General features: G+C 37.1%; 2 protein-coding genes across 2 annotated transcripts; both read left to right on the top strand.

Annotated features, from left to right (window-relative positions):
* The first annotated feature begins 3,934 nt into the window (after positions 1-3,934).
* eral1 (Era-like 12S mitochondrial rRNA chaperone 1) lies at positions 3,935-9,705 on the top strand. The gene is made up of 11 exons (XM_079485753.1): positions 3,935-4,211; positions 4,377-4,535; positions 4,645-4,772; positions 4,862-4,939; positions 5,022-5,068; positions 5,443-5,504; positions 5,635-5,747; positions 6,451-6,768; positions 7,215-7,364; positions 7,613-7,693; positions 8,704-9,705. The coding sequence occupies exons 1-11, from the start codon at positions 4,106-4,108 to the stop codon at positions 8,824-8,826; spliced, it is 1,365 nt and encodes a 454-aa protein (XP_079341879.1). The 5' UTR covers positions 3,935-4,105; the 3' UTR covers positions 8,827-9,705.
* A 3,518-nt stretch (positions 9,706-13,223) lies between these two features.
* tbx16l (T-box transcription factor 16, like) lies at positions 13,224-18,432 on the top strand (the record flags this gene model as incomplete). The annotated part of the gene is made up of 9 exons (XM_079451206.1): positions 13,224-13,308; positions 13,506-13,671; positions 14,122-14,224; positions 15,475-15,639; positions 16,260-16,409; positions 16,821-16,891; positions 17,324-17,391; positions 17,489-17,696; positions 17,781-18,432. 9 exons carry the CDS (start codon positions 13,224-13,226, stop codon positions 18,430-18,432), a joined length of 1,668 nt encoding a protein of 555 aa, XP_079307332.1.
* Positions 18,433-18,713: the final 281 nt, after the last annotated feature.

Here is an 18,713-nt window from a genome sequence, read left to right as displayed (position 1 = left end):
GGAAACCTCCACAGTTACAATAGCAGAGCCCATCAGTCACTTGACATTTATAATGCTCCAATTCACATCGCATTTTGCACATCTCATTTTCAATCTGCACACTGCTGCTCCATGTCCTGTGATACCTAAAATACATTAGCATGAGGGAACAAATTCACAGCATGGAAAAATACATTTACATTTACGCATCTTGGCAGATTCACTCATAATCCAAAGCGATTTACATTGCATTATACTATACATTGGTTTCTAAGTACGTGCAATCCCATGGGAATCGAACCCACGACATTGGCATTGCTAGTGCCATGCTCTTATATACATTATATACATCGCATATACATTTCTGAGCTATCAGACTTGTTATCTTGACTTTTCATGAAAGCCACTCATATTTTTCTCATCCAAACATCGCAAGTGAATTTTGAAGTCTAGTAGTTTACAGTTAAATCCAATGAAATGTCATGTTTTAAACATTCTTTGCAACACTATCAGCCATTAACATTTTTGTTATATAACACAAGGAATCATTATTACAATATGCAGCAGCAGTTTTTCAAAATTTTCTATTAATAGGTACGTGTTTAGATACAATTATCAACAAAGTTTCTCCCAAATTTCAAATAAATAAAAATTATAAATGTTGTTTCTTTTTGTATTTATTTTCAGAAAATGAAAACTGGAGAAACAGGTCAAAATAACAGAATTGTTTTTCAGACCTCAAATGCGAAGAAAGCCACTTTTAAGCAACAGCAATATTTATACATATACTGTATGTAGGGAAAATGTACAACATTTGATAACCTGGATTTTTCTCAGTTTTTGTGTCTTGGACATTACTTTTGGATGACTTTATGTCACTCCTGAGGTTTGATTTTGTTGAAATTCAACAAACACATGAATGGAATGAACACAATACATCTAGAAATGCTGATTAAATGAAATTTGGTAAAAGTCTCTTATTTTGTTCTGTGGCCGTACATACCTGTCTTTTAAAATGTTTTATATAAGCACATAGCCTAACAAAGCTTTGAGAATACTATGAATGTCAATCCAATAAATTGAACTGACAAAAGCTTTCAAACTGATGGTAGGCCATTCGTCGACATTATGTGATTCATAGTAAGTGTGGGAATCAAGACTAATGCATCTAATCCCTGTCATTGAGAAATAAGAAAATGGTTGAAACCAGACATTTTGACCTGCCCCGAAATCGTGTCAGGGTCACAAGACTTAGAAATGGTTTTAAAGTCTCAGGCCCTACACCTTGCTTTTAATCTGTGGCTTGAGATACTTTACTTAGAATTGTCAAGGTTGAGGCAGCTGATCGTAGAACGGTAGAAAAACTCATTTTGCACCCATCGAGCCTCAGGCAGCTGAGGGGAAGTGCTCAGCAGTGGGCTTCATCACACAATAATACAACGTTAATGACGCAGAACGCCGTCTTTCTTTGGCCCTGAAAGACGTCAAGGGTGAATGTTTAGGAACGGTGGTCCTAATTGCACTTTTTATACTCAACTCTGACACGATTGACGATTTCAAAAGAGATGCATTATTGATCTCCTTCACAGACAAGCTGTATTGATTGCATAATCTTGATAGAATATGAACCCCTCCCCTCAATCTCGCTCCAATCAGACAGAGAACTCAAAATCAGGACCGGAAAATATGACCTCTGGGTGCTTTTAAAATGATTCCCCGAAAGTATTTTGATGAGGATGTGACATAGGATGCCCCAGCTGCGTGGCTTTGTGTGGTGCGCTGCAATCATGTGTAATGGCTGTGCAAGTAGGAGCTGCATCTAAGCCTGAGTAACATCCACCCAGCATGGCTCAGCGAGCTCCTGTCACACAACTGTCTTACACTTAACATCTCCTCAGCTTTTTTATTCCCCCTTGCCTGCAGAAAGGTCGAAATGCTGTGCTGTAACTGCGGGACATTTCTAAATGTGTGTGAATCTGTCTCTCGTTGCACAAGACAAGCAGAATATTTGACACGACAGCAGCTATTCGGCACCCACAGCTCCTAAACAATAAAGACACAGCTGCAAAAAAAACAAAAATACACGGGATGAGATTGTCATTTTTATGCTGATCTGCATGGATGATCTGCCCTATGCTAATTAAAGCTAACAGCTGAGCCAAGATCATCTGAACTGTACAAGGTTGGATATTTTACTCAGCTTTTGTAAAGTCTGTAAAATATTTGTTGCAACGTTGCAAATAAGCTCTTTCACTGAACGAAAACACAAAGTTAATGGTTCAATGATGATGCTGTAAATCTGAAGGGCCTCTCTTAAATACAAAAGAACATTCTCATAATTTAGTGCCAGTATTCAATTTCCAGAAAGTGGAAAACCATAAAATCCCTTCCCAGAAAAGGTAATCTTACAAAGCTGATGCAAGAAGGAGACATGGGTGAGGACGCAAAGAGGTTAACAAGTTATAAGACCTAACAAAACAGACAGCAATACCAAGAGTTCTGCATAACACCCGTCTGTAGCATTAAAAACGTCTGTTCGTAATGTTCTTAATCATCTGCCAAGTGAGACGAGCGAGTGTTTTACAAAAGTAGCAGTGCTCTGCAAAATGGGCCAATATGTGACAAGTGTAAAGCGTACATTTACCATTGCATGAATAAACAACTACATTTAAATGTAGCTTTGAGATTAAGTAAATAGAAATGTGCATATTTTTATAATAATTTATATGTTAATGTGTGACTATGCCTGTGAAAACCTGTCATATTCTTTTGTGATTTACTGTTCTCTACATAAAGAACATTGAAAATATAACATTGATATCTTTATTGAACTAGTAAGGTATTTTTTTAAAGATTTAAATCAATCTTTATGAAGCCAACTTTCAGTATATATCGCGCAAAATAATAAACGTTGTGTCAATAAAATCATTAAATGTATTATTTAAATGAAGTATTATACAAAACTTTGAATACTGTATTTCAAACTCAATCATATAATAATTTCCCTGCTGTCCTTCTGAAACCTTGTATCTCCATTAGTCGTGATTTTTTTGGCCATAAATCATTATTATTAGTCAACCTACATTTTTATCTCCAGGTTTAGCAAATATATAACCAATAAAAAGTATTAAATGTGCTTGTCAACTTTAACAAACACATTATTTAATAATTCCATTTTTAACGAATTTGGACATCCAATGTTTCAGAAGAACAGAGATGATTTAAAGTGATAAACACCAATTTTTTTAAATCAATTTTGGCTATTACTACTTTAATGCTCCTCTCATGAATGGATTTTGAACATTTAGCCTTTATGTCACACAGGGTCACATAAAATTTAGAGGTCTTGTGAGGGCACTATTTATGTTTGCTCATTGAACATAAGGGGCAACTTCATTTAAAAGCACTATTTCCTTGCATCCTGAATGTGTTGCCTTTTGTTAAAGCACTGAGTCTGCCTCTGAGCTATTAGCGACAGATTGTAAGCCAACTGATATCCTTCCTTTTCCCCAGTGGAAGTGTTTTTCCGTTCTGTGCTACTCCTGGTGGACCACCTTTTGATGGGAGATGGAAAAACACATCTGTTCCCACTGATACCTGAGCAGATAAAAACAACACACACAACCTCAATGGCACCAGTTAGTGATATTACGGTCAGCTCTCTGGTCCTGAACCCCTCTTATTACCACAAAACTGCCTAATGTAACAATGAATCAGTACACCTGTCTGTTCCACATTACCCTGTAAATAATACAAATAATGATATACTGAATTACTCGGTTAATGCTGTAGGCCTGTTATTTACAGAACCATCATTTGCAAAACAGATGCATGAATAGATGCGTGTTTTTTCTCCCTTTTTGGCAGTCTAAACGCATATTTTTTAAACTAGGCTATACAACAAAATTGAGGAAAACAAAGCAATTAAAGTTAACATTGTAGACATAGTGGCGCCGGAGCAGTAGATGGCAGTAATGTGCTTGAGCACTACTCCACGAGGAAAGCAACATGTCTGCGCCCTTAACACATGCGTAAACAAACATGGAGAGTGTGATAACCTTGTCCATAGAATACCGTTAGCAGAAGTCTAAACCCGATCTCTCGTAAACAGAAAAATATTTCAGCAATGAGCTTACGAATCTGCCAGATCTTTTTAAGAAGGTCGTTGCGATTTTCGACGACCCGATCACTGACGGCAGCACGAGAACACGCGTCACTGCGTTTGCGAACAGGTGCGTTAACCAGAAGAAAAGCACGTACTTAAAAGCAATACAGACTTTAAACCGTTTACTGTCTTTCTACATCTGATATTTGTAAAGTGCCATTTGAAGGTAGAACGGCTGTGTACTGTCACCAGAAATGAAACGAACTGATTGTTACCTTGTTTCTCGTTACAGGCGCGGTTGTTGATCCACACGTAGTGAGGAAATGTCTCTTTCAAGATGTTTCGGTCCGTTTGGTGTCTTCAGATGCGTTTTTGGAGAGATTACAGAAGGGGAGAGATGATGTGTCCGGCAAGGGTCATAATCAACAGCAGCCCGTCCCGTCAGACTGCGGTCAGAATGCTGTTATAAGATGCGATAAGATGTTGAAACCGAATCTTATCTTCACAGACATGCATTATTATAGGTTGGTTGTTAAAATATGCGGGTTTTCTACACGTAGGTCATCAATTTTCCTTATTGCTAAAGGATCCTGATCAACCTGAGAACCCCAGATCTCTTAAAGTGGCCGTAGTGGGCGCCCCGAATGCTGGCAAATCCACACTGACCAACCAGCTGCTGGGCAGAAAGGTGTGATTATGTGAAGCGCAATAAACTTCACATTGTTTTTAATGTATACACAATACATAGAGTCTTATGCACCATCATATTTTTTGCAGTTGTTCGCAGTGTCAGAGAAAGTGCACACAACAAGGTCGCGTGCTGTTGGGGTTCTGACTGAGGAGGACACACAAATTGTAAATAGTCGATCTTGCTCTCATGCTATATATTTTAAAATGATATATTTTGGGAGTGTTTACAAAAACGTATCTTATTTAGGTTTTGTTGGATACCCCTGGTCTCACCACACAGATAAAGGCTAAAAGGTGGGTTCTTCACTATTGTAGTCTTCTGAAGTGAATTGTGTTTTGGGGGGATTTTAATATACTTTCCTAGTTTAATGTTTAGTGCTTGACGTGATTAATGCATAGGTCTTGCAATGGGACAAACATTTGCTTAACATTTTCCTTAAATGGCATGAGTTTGGCCCAGGACTGTCGGTTTGTTTAACTAATGGCAGATGGTGGGAGTGTCATGTAAATAATAATGGACTGTAATAATGCAAATCATTTTTCATTTGGTGATGAGTAGTGTTGAACTAGTGTTGAGTAGTTTTTTGTACTTGACAAGAGCAGTTATGTTCCCAACCCCATATACCCTTTGAAAAAATGCAGATGTTTTGAAATACTTGTTTTACAAGACACCAGCTGGAAGAATCGCTGTTGCTGGATCCTTTTGAGTCTTTGCAGGAAGCGGATCTAGGTAAATAAATATTTTATTTTGAAATGTTCTTATTGTTTATTACTCTTAATCTTAAAAATCACGCAGAAAACATTCACTTTTGACTTTTATTGGGTGCTGCATCTTGCTCTTTTCTCTTGTATATTTGCAGTTGTTGTGTTAGTTGATGTGTCTGATAAATGGACCCGTAACAAGCTGCACTTTGAAGTACTGAAGTGTCTGGCCCTAAATCCAGATGTACCTGCCATCCTTGTCCTGAATAAGGTAGTAGCTTTGTCGTTGTTTATTTTAATCTCTCCTAGTTCAATTAAACCTTCGCAAAGCCCGCCCCCTTTTGCTATGTACGACATCAGCCAAAGCGCTCCCACTGCACTAAAGAATATCTATAGTGGAATAATAAGGATTTTCCTTATAGTTTGATTGTCTGACAAAATTGCCAATAGCCACAGGGGGCACATGATATCGACGCTATGATTGGTCCGGTCAATTGTAGGAATAGTTTCCATAGGAAAAAATATTACTTTAAAGTGATTCTGTCATCATTTATACTCACACTCTTGTCTTTTCAAACCTTTATGACATGCTTTCTTCCACAGAACACAAAAAAAGATATTTCGAAAAAGACGGTTACTGGACAGCAATGGACCCATTCACTATGGACACAAAACCAATACATGTGATTGGGGGCCAGTTAACCTCATTCTTAAAAATATCTTCTTTTGTGTTCTGCGGAAGAAAGAACGTCATACAGGTTTGAAATGAAAGGGGGCTAAATAAATGATGAAAGAATTTTAATTTTTGGGTGAACTTTCACTTTAAGAGAGAGAATGTGTTGGAGTGTGTATAATTGGGGTGTGCTACTTCATGCACAGCTGTAATGTCAGCATTACATTCTAAAAACTTTAGAGGTGCTGTAAAGAAATTTTGGACATGAGAGATTTTAAAACATATCATTCATCACACACAGGTGGACCTACTGAAGAGCAAAATGTTGCTGCTAGACATCACGCCACAGCTGACTGAGGGGGTGGTGAATGGAAAAAAGATGAGGATTGGTGGTATAGCAAAGTCAAATCAAAGACTAGCAGCCAAAGCCCAAAGCAGACATGCAGAAGAAGCGAATTCTGAGAGCACGGAGAAAGAGTCATCAGATCAAGAGAGTCAGAACAAAAACAGACTGAGCAGAGAGGAACTGAAGGATCTGAAGAGCCGCAGCGGATGGCCACATTTTAAAGATGTATTCATGCTAAGTGCTGTTGACAGAGAAGATGTAGAAACAATAAAGGTTAGTCACCATGTTGTGGAATTTTATGATTTGAACAAAGCTGGGCAGGTTGTGTCTGTACATTCGAACAGCAAGAATTCTTCAGCACATTCTAATATTCCTAAACAATGCTCTGTTGTTTTACACATCACAGCGTATCTTGCAACTCATAATGACACTGTTTGATTTCAGAATATATACAGTTGTGGTCAAAAGTTTACATACACCTTGTAAAAATGTTAACGCATGATGTTGAAAGTGTTCTCATGAAGAGCAGGTGTAAACAAAACCTAAGATGACACTGATATATTTTTTTAAGCATGTTCTATTTTAAATGGCATCAATAAATGAGAAACTACATGGCACCGGTTGTATATGAATATACGATTATATTGTATATCACTATAAAAGTCCTAACCATATTTGAACTTATAATACTGGATACTGTTACATCTTATGTGCCATAGAGTTACCTATTACAAGTGGCAAAGCCTCGCGAGTGGCAGTATCACAGTGAAGTACTGACAGATCAAGGTCCCGAGGATGTCTGCATCAACACTATCAGAGAGAAACTTCTACAACATTTCCCTAAGGAGGTGCCATATACAATGACCCTGGTAAGTTACAATCATGCTGGCAACAGAAATATTTAGCAGTCAATTCAATCCCACAGGTATTCACAATACTATCTTTCTTACACCCAGTGTGTTATATTTGTTCTATAGCTGTACTGTGCTATATCTGTGTATGATGAATTTCTCCCCAAAACGTAAAACCTTTATCCATCCATCAAAAATCAACTATAACTCAAAATATGGAATGTGACCTTTATAATTTATTTCATTGTTACTTTGTTCTCTTGCAGCAAATTGAAATGTGGAAGGAGTCTGAGGATGGTGTGCTCGATATATCAGTCAAACTGTATGTGATAAAAGACAGTCATATGGTGAGCTCTGGGATTCCTTTTGTATTGTCCCAAATAATTTACATTTACGTTCACTCACTTAGAAAATTGGACTTACATTTAGCTGTTTTTAAGTAAACAAAATATAGAGTGCTGTTTTTGTTGTATCATTAGTCTCAGGAACAAATAGGCTACTTAAGGTTTTATGCTTTTTTGTGACAATAATACAATGATAATTAGGCTTGTACAAAAATATTGACTATTAAATGTAACTATCGCAATATTTAACACGTAAGTGGAAGCGAGCATGGCGAAAAATATAAGAACGCTTCGAGCTCTCAGAGCTGATATGTCGGTGTGCTTTGGTTTTAAAAGTAAGTCATTGGAGTAATGAGTTATATCAAATAAATGCTGTTTGTAAGCTTCGCAAGTCATGACCCATCAAGTCACTTGGCTAATACACTGCATTAGACAAAAAGTTTATTCCAAAAGTAACAATGACATTTATTGTGCTTTCACGGATGTGACACCAGCGCATTTACAGCATGGATGAACCAGTGATTTAATACTGCCCATGTTCGTTGTTTTAACTGTAATGCACCACAACTGCCAAGTGACTTGCGTGACCCACCTTATTGACCTGTGTTGCCCACTTGAGGGGCGCAATCCACAGTTTGGGTACCCAAACCTCTGCTCTAAAGGTCCATGCATCACACATCATGGCCACTCTGCAGAGGTAAGGGATGTTTTTACACTTAGCCTTACAGAAACCCCCAGGTGGGGCACAGCATGTTGTATTTCTAGCTTTACTGTTTTTATTTTCTATTTAAAGTATTTCTATATGTCGCAAATGTGTATCGTTACCGAAGTAGGTAGCAATATATTGTTTCGTGACGTGACCCATGTATCGTGATATGTATCGTATCGGGAGGGAGTTGCTAAAACACAGCCCTAATGATAATGGTGTTGAATGTTAATTCTTGTAACTGTTAACATAAGACAAAAACTGTTCCATGTCTCACTGTGACCTTTTAATTCTTTCCTTCTTGCAGAAAATGGTTATTGGTCCAGGAGGCCAGATGATAACCAGAATAACCCAGGAAGCTGGAAATGACCTCATGAACATTTTCTTGCGGGAAATACGCTTAAAGATCTCTGCAAAGTTGAAGAAGTGAAGTTCAGTTATGAGTTATGAGAACCTATAACCAATGCAAAGAGATGCAGAAGTAAAGATGAAAGTGTAAATTGGAATTCAGACGCACAATAAATAGTTTTTCCATAAATATTCAGTAACATGTTGTCAATCTTACTAACAATACTTTGTTAATTGATAATGGTTATCTTATAATTACTTCTATAAATGATCTGCTTCTGCAATCATAAACACATGGACCACTTTTCGCAGGAAATGACTTTGGACGTTTGCTCATGGTCAGGCTGCAGGTATATGTGGTTTTACTGTTATATAGAATATCTTTGTTATTGCAATGTAGCTGTAATTTACTCACTGTCGCTCAGTGGAGATATTTTAAAAATACCAATTTCTTCAACCGAGTGTTTTCGCCCCATAATGTGAATTGATCACACAGTTCACACGAGTTTCACTATAATGGAGGTTTTTCAGATTTCTGTTGTTGGAATCGTAATGTCACGTTATCTTCAGACTCCAGAAGACAGTGCTTTGGCACACATATATGCAAAATTGCAAAAGGAGCTGGCAGAATCTGCTTATTTAGTCAACAGTTACATGCCGTGCAAATATCATGTGCTTGTATTATTGATAAATCTTTTTTGTTTTGTTTGAATTATGTGACCGTTATTTGCTTGAATAAAAATGTCAATTATACAATCAATGTTTTTTTCCCATGAATTTGGTAGACGTGAAGAATAAGCTTTGTTGATAATGTCGATAAGCTTTTTAATGAAATTCTCTTTTTCTCTTTTTTGGAGGGTTCACTTACTCTCACCATTATTTTGTTGGATACATAAATTAAGGTCTTTGAAATGAAAGAGCCTGTAGCTCCTAAACTCATTGTCAGAGGGGTTTCCCGTCGAATAAAATAGACAATAAAACAAAACAAGCTAAATGTTTCCGATACAATTATATTTATTTAATTGCAAAAAACAGTGTCAGTCTTGTTTAAAAGAAAATTACATTAATGTTATCCATTTTCTGAAGTTGTCTCCTCCGTTTGACACTCGCGTTGTTCTCTTTCGTCCAGATGATGTTTGAAAAAGGCAGAAGAACCCTTACCATTACTGAACTCAGTAATGGTAACGGTTTTACCGCCACTCTCAGATTCTGTTGGCGCACGAGAGGTATAACTGAGGCATATTGACCCCCTAGATAGTACATCATCTATACTGTAGTGTCTTTATAATGAACTTACAGTATACGATGATATCCTGTCCAGAGTTCAAGAATCATGTTATACTTTCAAATCATGAAATGCAATAACACAGTTTAGCCTAATTTTACAAAAAGTCTACTAAAACTATTGAGTTTCTTCAGTTTCAATCTATTTATTATTATTATTGAAAACATTGTCACGTCAAGAAAATTACAATTCTTTATCAGTTATAGAAACAACACTACAGGAAACCAGGTCCAATTTGTTAGAACAATTCACAAAAATTGCTAAAATATTCCCCGGTGGAAAGTCTTTTCCAAATACTCTGATGATCACACCTGTCGAAGATCCATCACACTAGAGACTATCTAAAAGGAAGAGCAGCTGCCGTCCTGTATTTTGTAGTCACCGTGCAAAACACTTACCTTTAGATCTGCATCCTCATTACTCCTGAAGGAGGTGTTGAAAAGCACTTTAATTGCTTTCATTTGTTACCTTTTCCTCTCTCCTTCCACTTTTGTTTTCACAAGTCTGTTGTCTCAATGCTGTTGAGAAGGTCATAAACGTTGCCTCCTCGCTTCTGAGTTTTAATGCTCACTGCTAATTTGCATATGATGATGACACAGAGTTCCATCCTTATCATGTTTCTGCCTTTTAGTCGGTTGACCAATCACAAGCATTTCCTATATCAGACCCTGAACAGTTACTTAGCACCAGGAGTCTCTCTCACGCAAGTGTGCGAGCACACACCCAAACTATCTCACCCTTAGAATAAACTTGAAATTGGACCAAGATAGTTGGTAGAAAACACGCGGTGTCAAACAAATTATTTAAAATGACGTTTTTTCTTTTATATAAACAAAAGAGAATATTACCAGCTCTTATTGTGAAGTAAAATCTTTACACAAAACGTACGTCTTGTTTGATAGTGTAAAAATCTGTCCTATAAAAGGGTTTGAAAACACTTCGTTTATGCGTGTTTCTATTACTCGTGGGTAGTTATGAGCACTCATGCCATTTTACCCAATACCTCAAACCCAAAAGGATTGGATTTTGTATCAATAAAAATATTTATCGACATTAAAACATTGCCATTCCACAAAAGATTTTTGGTTTGAGATGGGAAATATCCTATATCTGAAGTTTTGGAGCGCAGCATTATATCTGAATCCCTAAGAATACATTTAAAAGAGAAGGTAGGCATTCATGAATAGGTCACTTTCACCTTCAGGTGTTTATTTCCATACGCATGTGTGAGCTGTAACAAATTAAACAGATATGTGTAGTTTTCCTCAGCATCCAGATGTCAAAGGTCTATCGGCTACTATGGGAAAGGCCCCCCGTGGTTACTGTGGAGACAGACTCTTGGTTAGGGTGGGGCTGGGGGTGTTTGTGACTATCTGTGCCACGTTAACAGATAAAAACAAGGTGGTGGCCTATCTATCTTGCACCAGCGCGCGGCATGGCTCTGACACCTTATCTATCACTCAAATAAATGGCCAATTCTGAGAATTTGCAATTAGCTCCCAGAAAAGAGATTGCTGACCAGATGATGCTGAAAACTGCCTCTTACAGCTCTTATGAAAGAGAGCTCTTCACCTGATCTAACTGGGATGATTGAAACTTTATGGTTTCATACATTCATTCATTTTAAAATATAGTCTGCAGATTCAGTTCATGGAAAGTATATCAATCCAGATATCCAGTTCTTTTCAATGTCCTTTACTGGAAAGTCCTTTCAATCAGTTTATACTAAATGACCTTGAATGAAAAATGCTATGTGATATTACCTTATAGAGAAGGTAAATGGGTTTAGTGTTGGCTACTTTATGTATATTTTATGACATGCATTATGTCCATTGGCCTCATTTCAACAGGTTCACATTTTTTGTGTGTTTGCCATATAGTACTTACAAGCTCTGCAGAAAATATGTTTAAAACATTTTACAATATATTTTTTAACATTATTTGACACATGAGTAAAAAACAAACTGACGAGGAGAATTTCTATACAATATTTACAAGTCAAATTAAAATTTTGTTAATTTTATTAATACTTCAGCATTTACTCAAACTTTTTTTTTAAATCTAAGGTTGTAACATTAGTGAATACCCATCTAACATGAACAATTGTATATTGACATTAACATTGACAGATATTAATAGATTATGGAAAACTATATTGCTTCTTGTTGGTTCATGTTAGCTAATGTATTACTGTACTAACGTTACAAATACAACAAGTGTTGCCCAAACATTTCACCGAATCAGTGAATTGAAATAATTTACAGCCTTCTGTGCCTCGTGTTGGTAATAATTGGCTTTTTTTTACCCCTGACAACCACTACACAATTTCTGTCTGTTATTAATGTAAAACTCAGTGTGGTAACTAAGAAATCATATTATTTTCATGTAAAGAAAGACAATGTGAGCTTGCTGTTGTGCTGCAGTTTTACAGCTTCTCTTTACTCCTCATGCTCGTAGTCTGAAACAGGCCTTACTCTAAACAAGTTTCTGCTCATATCAGATGATTAATCTGCTTGTTGTTTTAGATCAAGACTGTTTCAAACCTGCATGACTTTCTTATTTCTGCCGCACCCATTAGAAGATATTTTGAAGAATGCTGGTAAGCACACAACATTGCCCCCCATTGACTTGCATTTTGTATTTTGTATTTGTATTTTGTTCCACACACAAAAGAGTCAAATACAATTTTTAAACAATATGAGGGTGAATTAATAATGACAGATTTTTTACTTTTGGGTGAACTATACCTTTAAAGTCAGGATTTATCAGCGAATGGTGAATCTAGATCAGTCCAAAAAAGGCTAGTATTAGCAAGAACCAATAAACAGTGGTGACGACTGAGCTTCCTGAAGTAATAAGGTGACAAACTGCCGGGGTGATTAACACCTATATGAGTTTGCAGGAAGTGTTGGGGAACCCTTGGCCTTTAAAATAAAATGCTCCCTCCTTTTCTCCCAGATCGAGGGAATGTTGTTCTAAACACCTCTGTGGGGAGACTGGGGGACAAACTGGCAACTAAGAGAGACAAAGAGACAGATCAAAGACAAACGTGATGTTTTGACAGAAACACGTACACACCTTCGTCCTCTTTGAAGTGATGGAAAGGTAGTCACCTATGCAGACTCCTACTAGATCATTGGTTCGAGAGCTACCAACCTCTGGACAAGTCTGTTTCTTGTTCCAGTCTCCTCATCATGTATCTCCCAGAGGAAAGGCCTGTGTTGGACTTACCTTACCAAATGAATCCTTTGGCTACTAACTATGGATATTATTCACAAGGTAAGACTGCCTTTTCATCCCTCATGGCCATTTATCATTTTTCAAGTTTTACAGTTGGGCAGGGCAAGGCTTGATAGAGGAAGAACTTTGAAGCATCTGTTAGATGGGTTTCTGTAGTACATAATTATTTCGTGGAGTAGTGCTATAAATATTTAAGAATGGTGAATGAAAACTGAAATTGTTTTAATATTGATTAGACCGTAAAGAACCTTTTTGCCGAAGTCAGCACGGGACCAACGACAGAACAAACAGTGTTGAAGCAGAGCTAACCTCGCTGCCAGTTCATGTATCACTGCAATGTCGTGAGCTTTGGGACCAATTCAGCATTATCGGCACAGAGATGCTCATCACTAAATCTGGCAGGTAAGCACCAAGCTTGAAAAATCAACACGAGAACAGTTAAAAGGATAGTGCAACCAAAAATGAAAATTCTGTCATGATTTATTCACCATCAGGTTGTTTCAAACCTGTATACATTTCTTTGTTCTGTTGAACACAATGGAAGATATTTGGTAGAATCCAAACAGATCTCCTCCCCCATTGGCTCCAATGGTATTTATTATTCCAACTATGGCAGTAAATGGGGTATGATATCTGTTTTGTTACTGACATTATTCCAAATATCTTCCTGTGTGTTGTGCAGAACAAATGTATACAGGTTTGGAACAACCTGAGGATAATTCATGACAGAATTTGTATTTTTTGGGTGAACAATCCCTTTAATTCAACAGAATTACCCCTCAAAATGCAAGATTCTCTAGTGTAGTGTAATGACTAATTGTTGTGGTTTGTTTCCGATCTAACTTTTATCAGGCGGATGTTTCCCAGCTGCAAAGTAACAGTGACGGGCCTGAATCCTAAAGTGAAGTATATGGTGATAATGGACATGGTGCCGTTTGATAACCACAAGTACAAGGTAACTCCCCTGCACCCCTCCCTTTAGTCACATGCATACATCCCCATACAATCTCTATGACATACACACCAAAGAACAGTTTAGTCAGCCAATAAACAATAATACGCTTCCATTCTCCATGATCTCGGTTAAGTGAATTGATTTGTTCTCTGTTCTGTGAATTCATTTATGTATGAGTTATACCAGATCTGTTCCACACATTATTAGCTGGAGATGAACAACGGTTATGGTGTTCTAAATACATAAAATTTTACATTTAAACATTTTGATATATATGTAACAAGTGCCTAAGGCATGTTTCTTTAGCATTGCATTACAAGGATCATATGTTACATCCCATGTACAAAATTGAATATACTCCCTACAGACAAAAGTGATATAAATATTTACTTTTAATGCTACCTCAGGTTTGATTAAACCATCAAAATTAAGTGTATGGTACAAAATGGACAAAACTCTAAACTTTACAGGATTTATTGCACTTAATGATTAGTAAAAAAAGCAAACTACAGCATATGAAATATGGGTTTTATTCTAATATAAAAAAAGCTTGCAGGAAATAAAGCAAACATATACTACAAGTGTATCTGGTAGTAATATTTGTTGATCCTCTTGTGCATTTTGTGGCCGTTCAGTTTACATGAAATACAACCATGCATTATATATATATATATAGTTTTAAATTTAAACTCTTGAATAATACATTTTAATAAAATAAGCAATGACGTCAATTGACCAAAATTAAACATCACCTTGACCAGATACACAATACATGATAAATCTTGCATATATAAATGAATTATTATATACACTATAAGGACTAAAGTAATAGAACTGGATTTACTACTTTAGTCATTTCTGTGAGCACGAATCTTAATGCTGCAGGATATAATAATATATTAGAGAATACAGTGTTTCTAATTTAATGGCAACAGTTTGTCGGTGGCCTTTCTAAGCAAGGTTGAAAACACAATGGTTGATTCAGTCTATTGTGGAAGGACTTGACTGATCTGTATGAAGCCTAAACACCTTTGAGTAAAACACTCCTCACCAAAACCCATAAATGACTTTTAAACTAAAAAAGATGGAACCAAATTTATTTGATATTGTATTGTATGGTACAGCATCAATATTAGTTTTGATTAATTCAATAGTTTCTATAGTTTAGTATAAGGGGGCATCCTAATACGATTGTCCATTTCTAACAGTTTTATTTGACTGTACTTTAATACAGTCTTGTATTATTGCAGTGGAATAAGGATCAGTGGGAAGTAAATGGTTCAGGTGATCCACACCTGCCCAACCGCTTCTTCATCCACCCAGACTCTCCTGCTTCTGGAGAGAAATGGATGCAGTATCCAATCTCCTTTCACAAACTCAAACTGACCAACAACACACTCAACTCCAGTGGCTTGGTGAGGATGACTTCTGTTTCACACAAGGTTCTTTGTTGCGAAAAAAAGGTTCTTCAGAATATAAAAAGTAGGAAACATATGTTTCTTTAAAGAACCTTTGACAGAATGGTTCTTTGTGGAACCAAATACGGTTCTTCTATGGCATAGCTGTGAAGAACCATTAAAGCGCAGGGATACTTCACCCAAAAATGAAAATTCTGTCATCATTTAGTCACCTTCTGTATCTGTATACATTTCTTTGTTCTGATTAATACAGAGAAAGATATTTGGAAGAATGCGTGTAGCCAGTCATATTTTGCCCCCCTTTCACTACCATAGTATGAAAAACATCAAAAGTGCCCCAGAACTGTTTGCTGTCCTACATTCTCTAAATGCATTCTTTTGTGTACAGTACAAAAGAAAATGATAAAGTATTTTTCCTACTATGGGAGTGAATTGGGGGGCGTATAAGATCTGTTTGGGCATTCTTCCAAATATCTTACACCGTGTTCATCAGAACAGATACATTTATGCAGATTTGGAACAACTTGAAGGTGAGTAAAAAGTGACAGAACGTTTGTTTTCGAGTCCCTTTAAGAGTGTACTTGCATTATGATAACATTCCTCTCTATGTTCATCAGGTGGTTCTTCACTCCATGCACAAATACCAGCCCCGTCTACATATAGTCCAGTCTCCAGATCCCAGTAACCCATACATGCATGGTGGTTACCTGCGTTTTACCTTTCCTGAAGCTGCCTTTATAGCCGTCACAGCTTACCAGAACCAAGAGGTAAAACATTATGTAAAACACATACAAAATGTAGTTTGGATATGAGTGATCCTGTCTGTTTGCTGTAAAATTTTTACAACAAATAAATAAAACATTGTACAATATTTGATAATCGATGTGATTCTAGCATGAGTGTACAATGTATCAAAGATCATCTTGTGTGAATCAAAAGAAGCACAGAATTCTGACCTTTTCTGAGTGTACAGATCACTGCAATGAAATGTCTAATCTAAGCCTGTCTATATCAGTCTAATACGTGTCAGACACGTATTATAGTGTCAAATGTTGCTCATTTGGTTTGTTCATATTTGCCAGTCCATTTCAGTGAAGGCTGATGCTTTATGATGTGATGACGAGGATGTTTCTTTTGCTGAAGGGAATTTTAATCCCTTTTAATCTTCCACAATACAGATCACAAAACTCAAGATTGACAACAACCCCTTTGCTAAAGGCTTTCGAGACAGTGGACTGAACAGGAAAAGGTGAAAGGATTGAAACTATGTCATCATCTCATCATCTATCTGATACAGAACTGTTTCATTTATTTATTATATTCTGCTAAACTGTGGCCAATGTGATTTATCTTTTATTTTGAACTATTCAATTCAATTCGCTGAATTCTAATGTATTACAAACTACCCTTTAAACTTAAATGTGGTTTACAAAAGAGCACTTTTTTATTACATATGAAATGAGATCAGCTCTATATAAACAGAATGTTAGTTTTATGTTCACAGAACATCCAAGAACACTCCCCTAATGTTCTAAGAAACAAAAAACAAAGTTTTGTTTATTTGCATAAAACTGTCCTTGATAGCCCAACCTTAAAAATAACAATCTTGCAAACCAAAAACTAATGTTACAAGAATGTTCTGTGCTTGCTCGGGTTCTTACTCAATTTTTTTATCCTTCAGGTTTAGAGACAAAGAGACCTATGATTCAGACCAACAGGTCAAACAGAATTTGACACAGAATGAGCAAGGTATGATTTGTGAAATGCTTCGAGGGGAGTTTTATGTTTCTTTATGTCATATAGTAAACATTCTAACATTTTCTCCATGTCTTTTGTCCACTAACAGTGGGACGACAGCAGGAAGATGAACATGCGGATGGGACTGTGTCCAGTTCTGTGGACCACAGCAGTTCAGCGAATTCTACAGACAGCGTTGCTTCTGCTAACATGACCAATCCGTTTATATCTGCATTCACAAACCCGGGCGCTGCTGGAGAGCCTTCACCCCATCAAACGCACACCATTCTCAATCTCAGTAACATAAACCTGAACAGGTGAGAATAGCTAAATGCTGGTTGTAAATATCAATGACAATGACCAAGTTACTCTGGATTCTAATGCCGCTTTTATTCCCCCAGTCCCAATGAAGTCAGACCCTCCATTCTCCACAATCTCTGTACAGCTTCACCCATGTCTCAAAATTCCCCTACAATAGAGATGAACCTCCTCAACAGACTGCCATCTCACATCAGCAGCCCTCTGGTCCCTCAGCATCATCACCACAGTCCAATCTCTCAAACCTCATGCCGATCCATGATCCATCCCAACCAAACCAAGAATCCACAGCCTTATTTCGGGACCCCTCCCCATCAATACCGGCAATGTCCTGACATGGACCTTCACCTCTCGCTACCTCCCAAACTCAGCCGGATGCAACTACCTGAAAGTGCTCTCAAGAACCTGGAGATGACAACGTCTTCCAACTTTGTTAATTTGAGGCCTTTTACCAACATTCTCAACAGGATCCAGGCACGAGCATTGTCCTCAGGAACCTCTGAGAAGGTCTTGCAAAATCTCTCCCAACACGAGCAATACCTCAGGGAGACAGAAAGAGAGCCCCATCCACAGATTTATCCAGACGTTCAGGAGTATATCGGTCAACAGTTTGCATTAAACAGCATACTGGTACAGCAAGCAAGAAACGGTCAGAATGAGTACAGATCACAGGTTGACTATCCTAATGCAAGACCATTTGTTGACTACTACTGTAAACAAAATACTGCCAAATGAAGGTTTTTCTTATTTCATAACAGACTGTTGAGATTTTGACCAGACAACCAAAACCTATTAAGCTTGTGAAACGGATGTAAATATAATTGTTTTTCATCTAGGGTTGTTGTTGTTTGCTTTAACTAAAGTGAATATTTATAGTAAGCTTTCTGTGTTCGGAGCAGTCACTAAACGTAACACGAGACATTTTGCACAAATGAGAATATCATTTTATATTTACGTCAAGATTGCTGGTCTTATTCGTTGTCAACAGTTTTCATTTTAAAGTTGTAGAACGGTGC

The sequence above is a fragment of the Barbatula barbatula genome, assembly GCF_947034865.1.
Source record: "Barbatula barbatula genome assembly, chromosome: 2".
Lineage (NCBI taxonomy): Eukaryota > Metazoa > Chordata > Actinopteri > Cypriniformes > Nemacheilidae > Barbatula > Barbatula barbatula.
The sequence above is the reverse complement of the archived record's forward strand: the minus strand, read 5'-3'. Positions and strand labels throughout refer to the sequence as shown.

Excerpts from the sequence above, each read along its gene's own strand:
- eral1 (XM_079485753.1), top strand. The coding sequence starts at position 4,106 with ATGAGCTTACGAATCTGCCAGATCTTTTTAAGAAGGTCGTTGCGATTT. Across the intron at positions 4,536-4,644 it reads GCCCGTCCCGTCAGACTGCG|GTCATCAATTTTCCTTATTG; the intron begins GTCAGAATGCTG and ends TTCTACACGTAG. Across the intron at positions 7,365-7,612 it reads TGCCATATACAATGACCCTG|CAAATTGAAATGTGGAAGGA; the intron begins GTAAGTTACAAT and ends GTTCTCTTGCAG.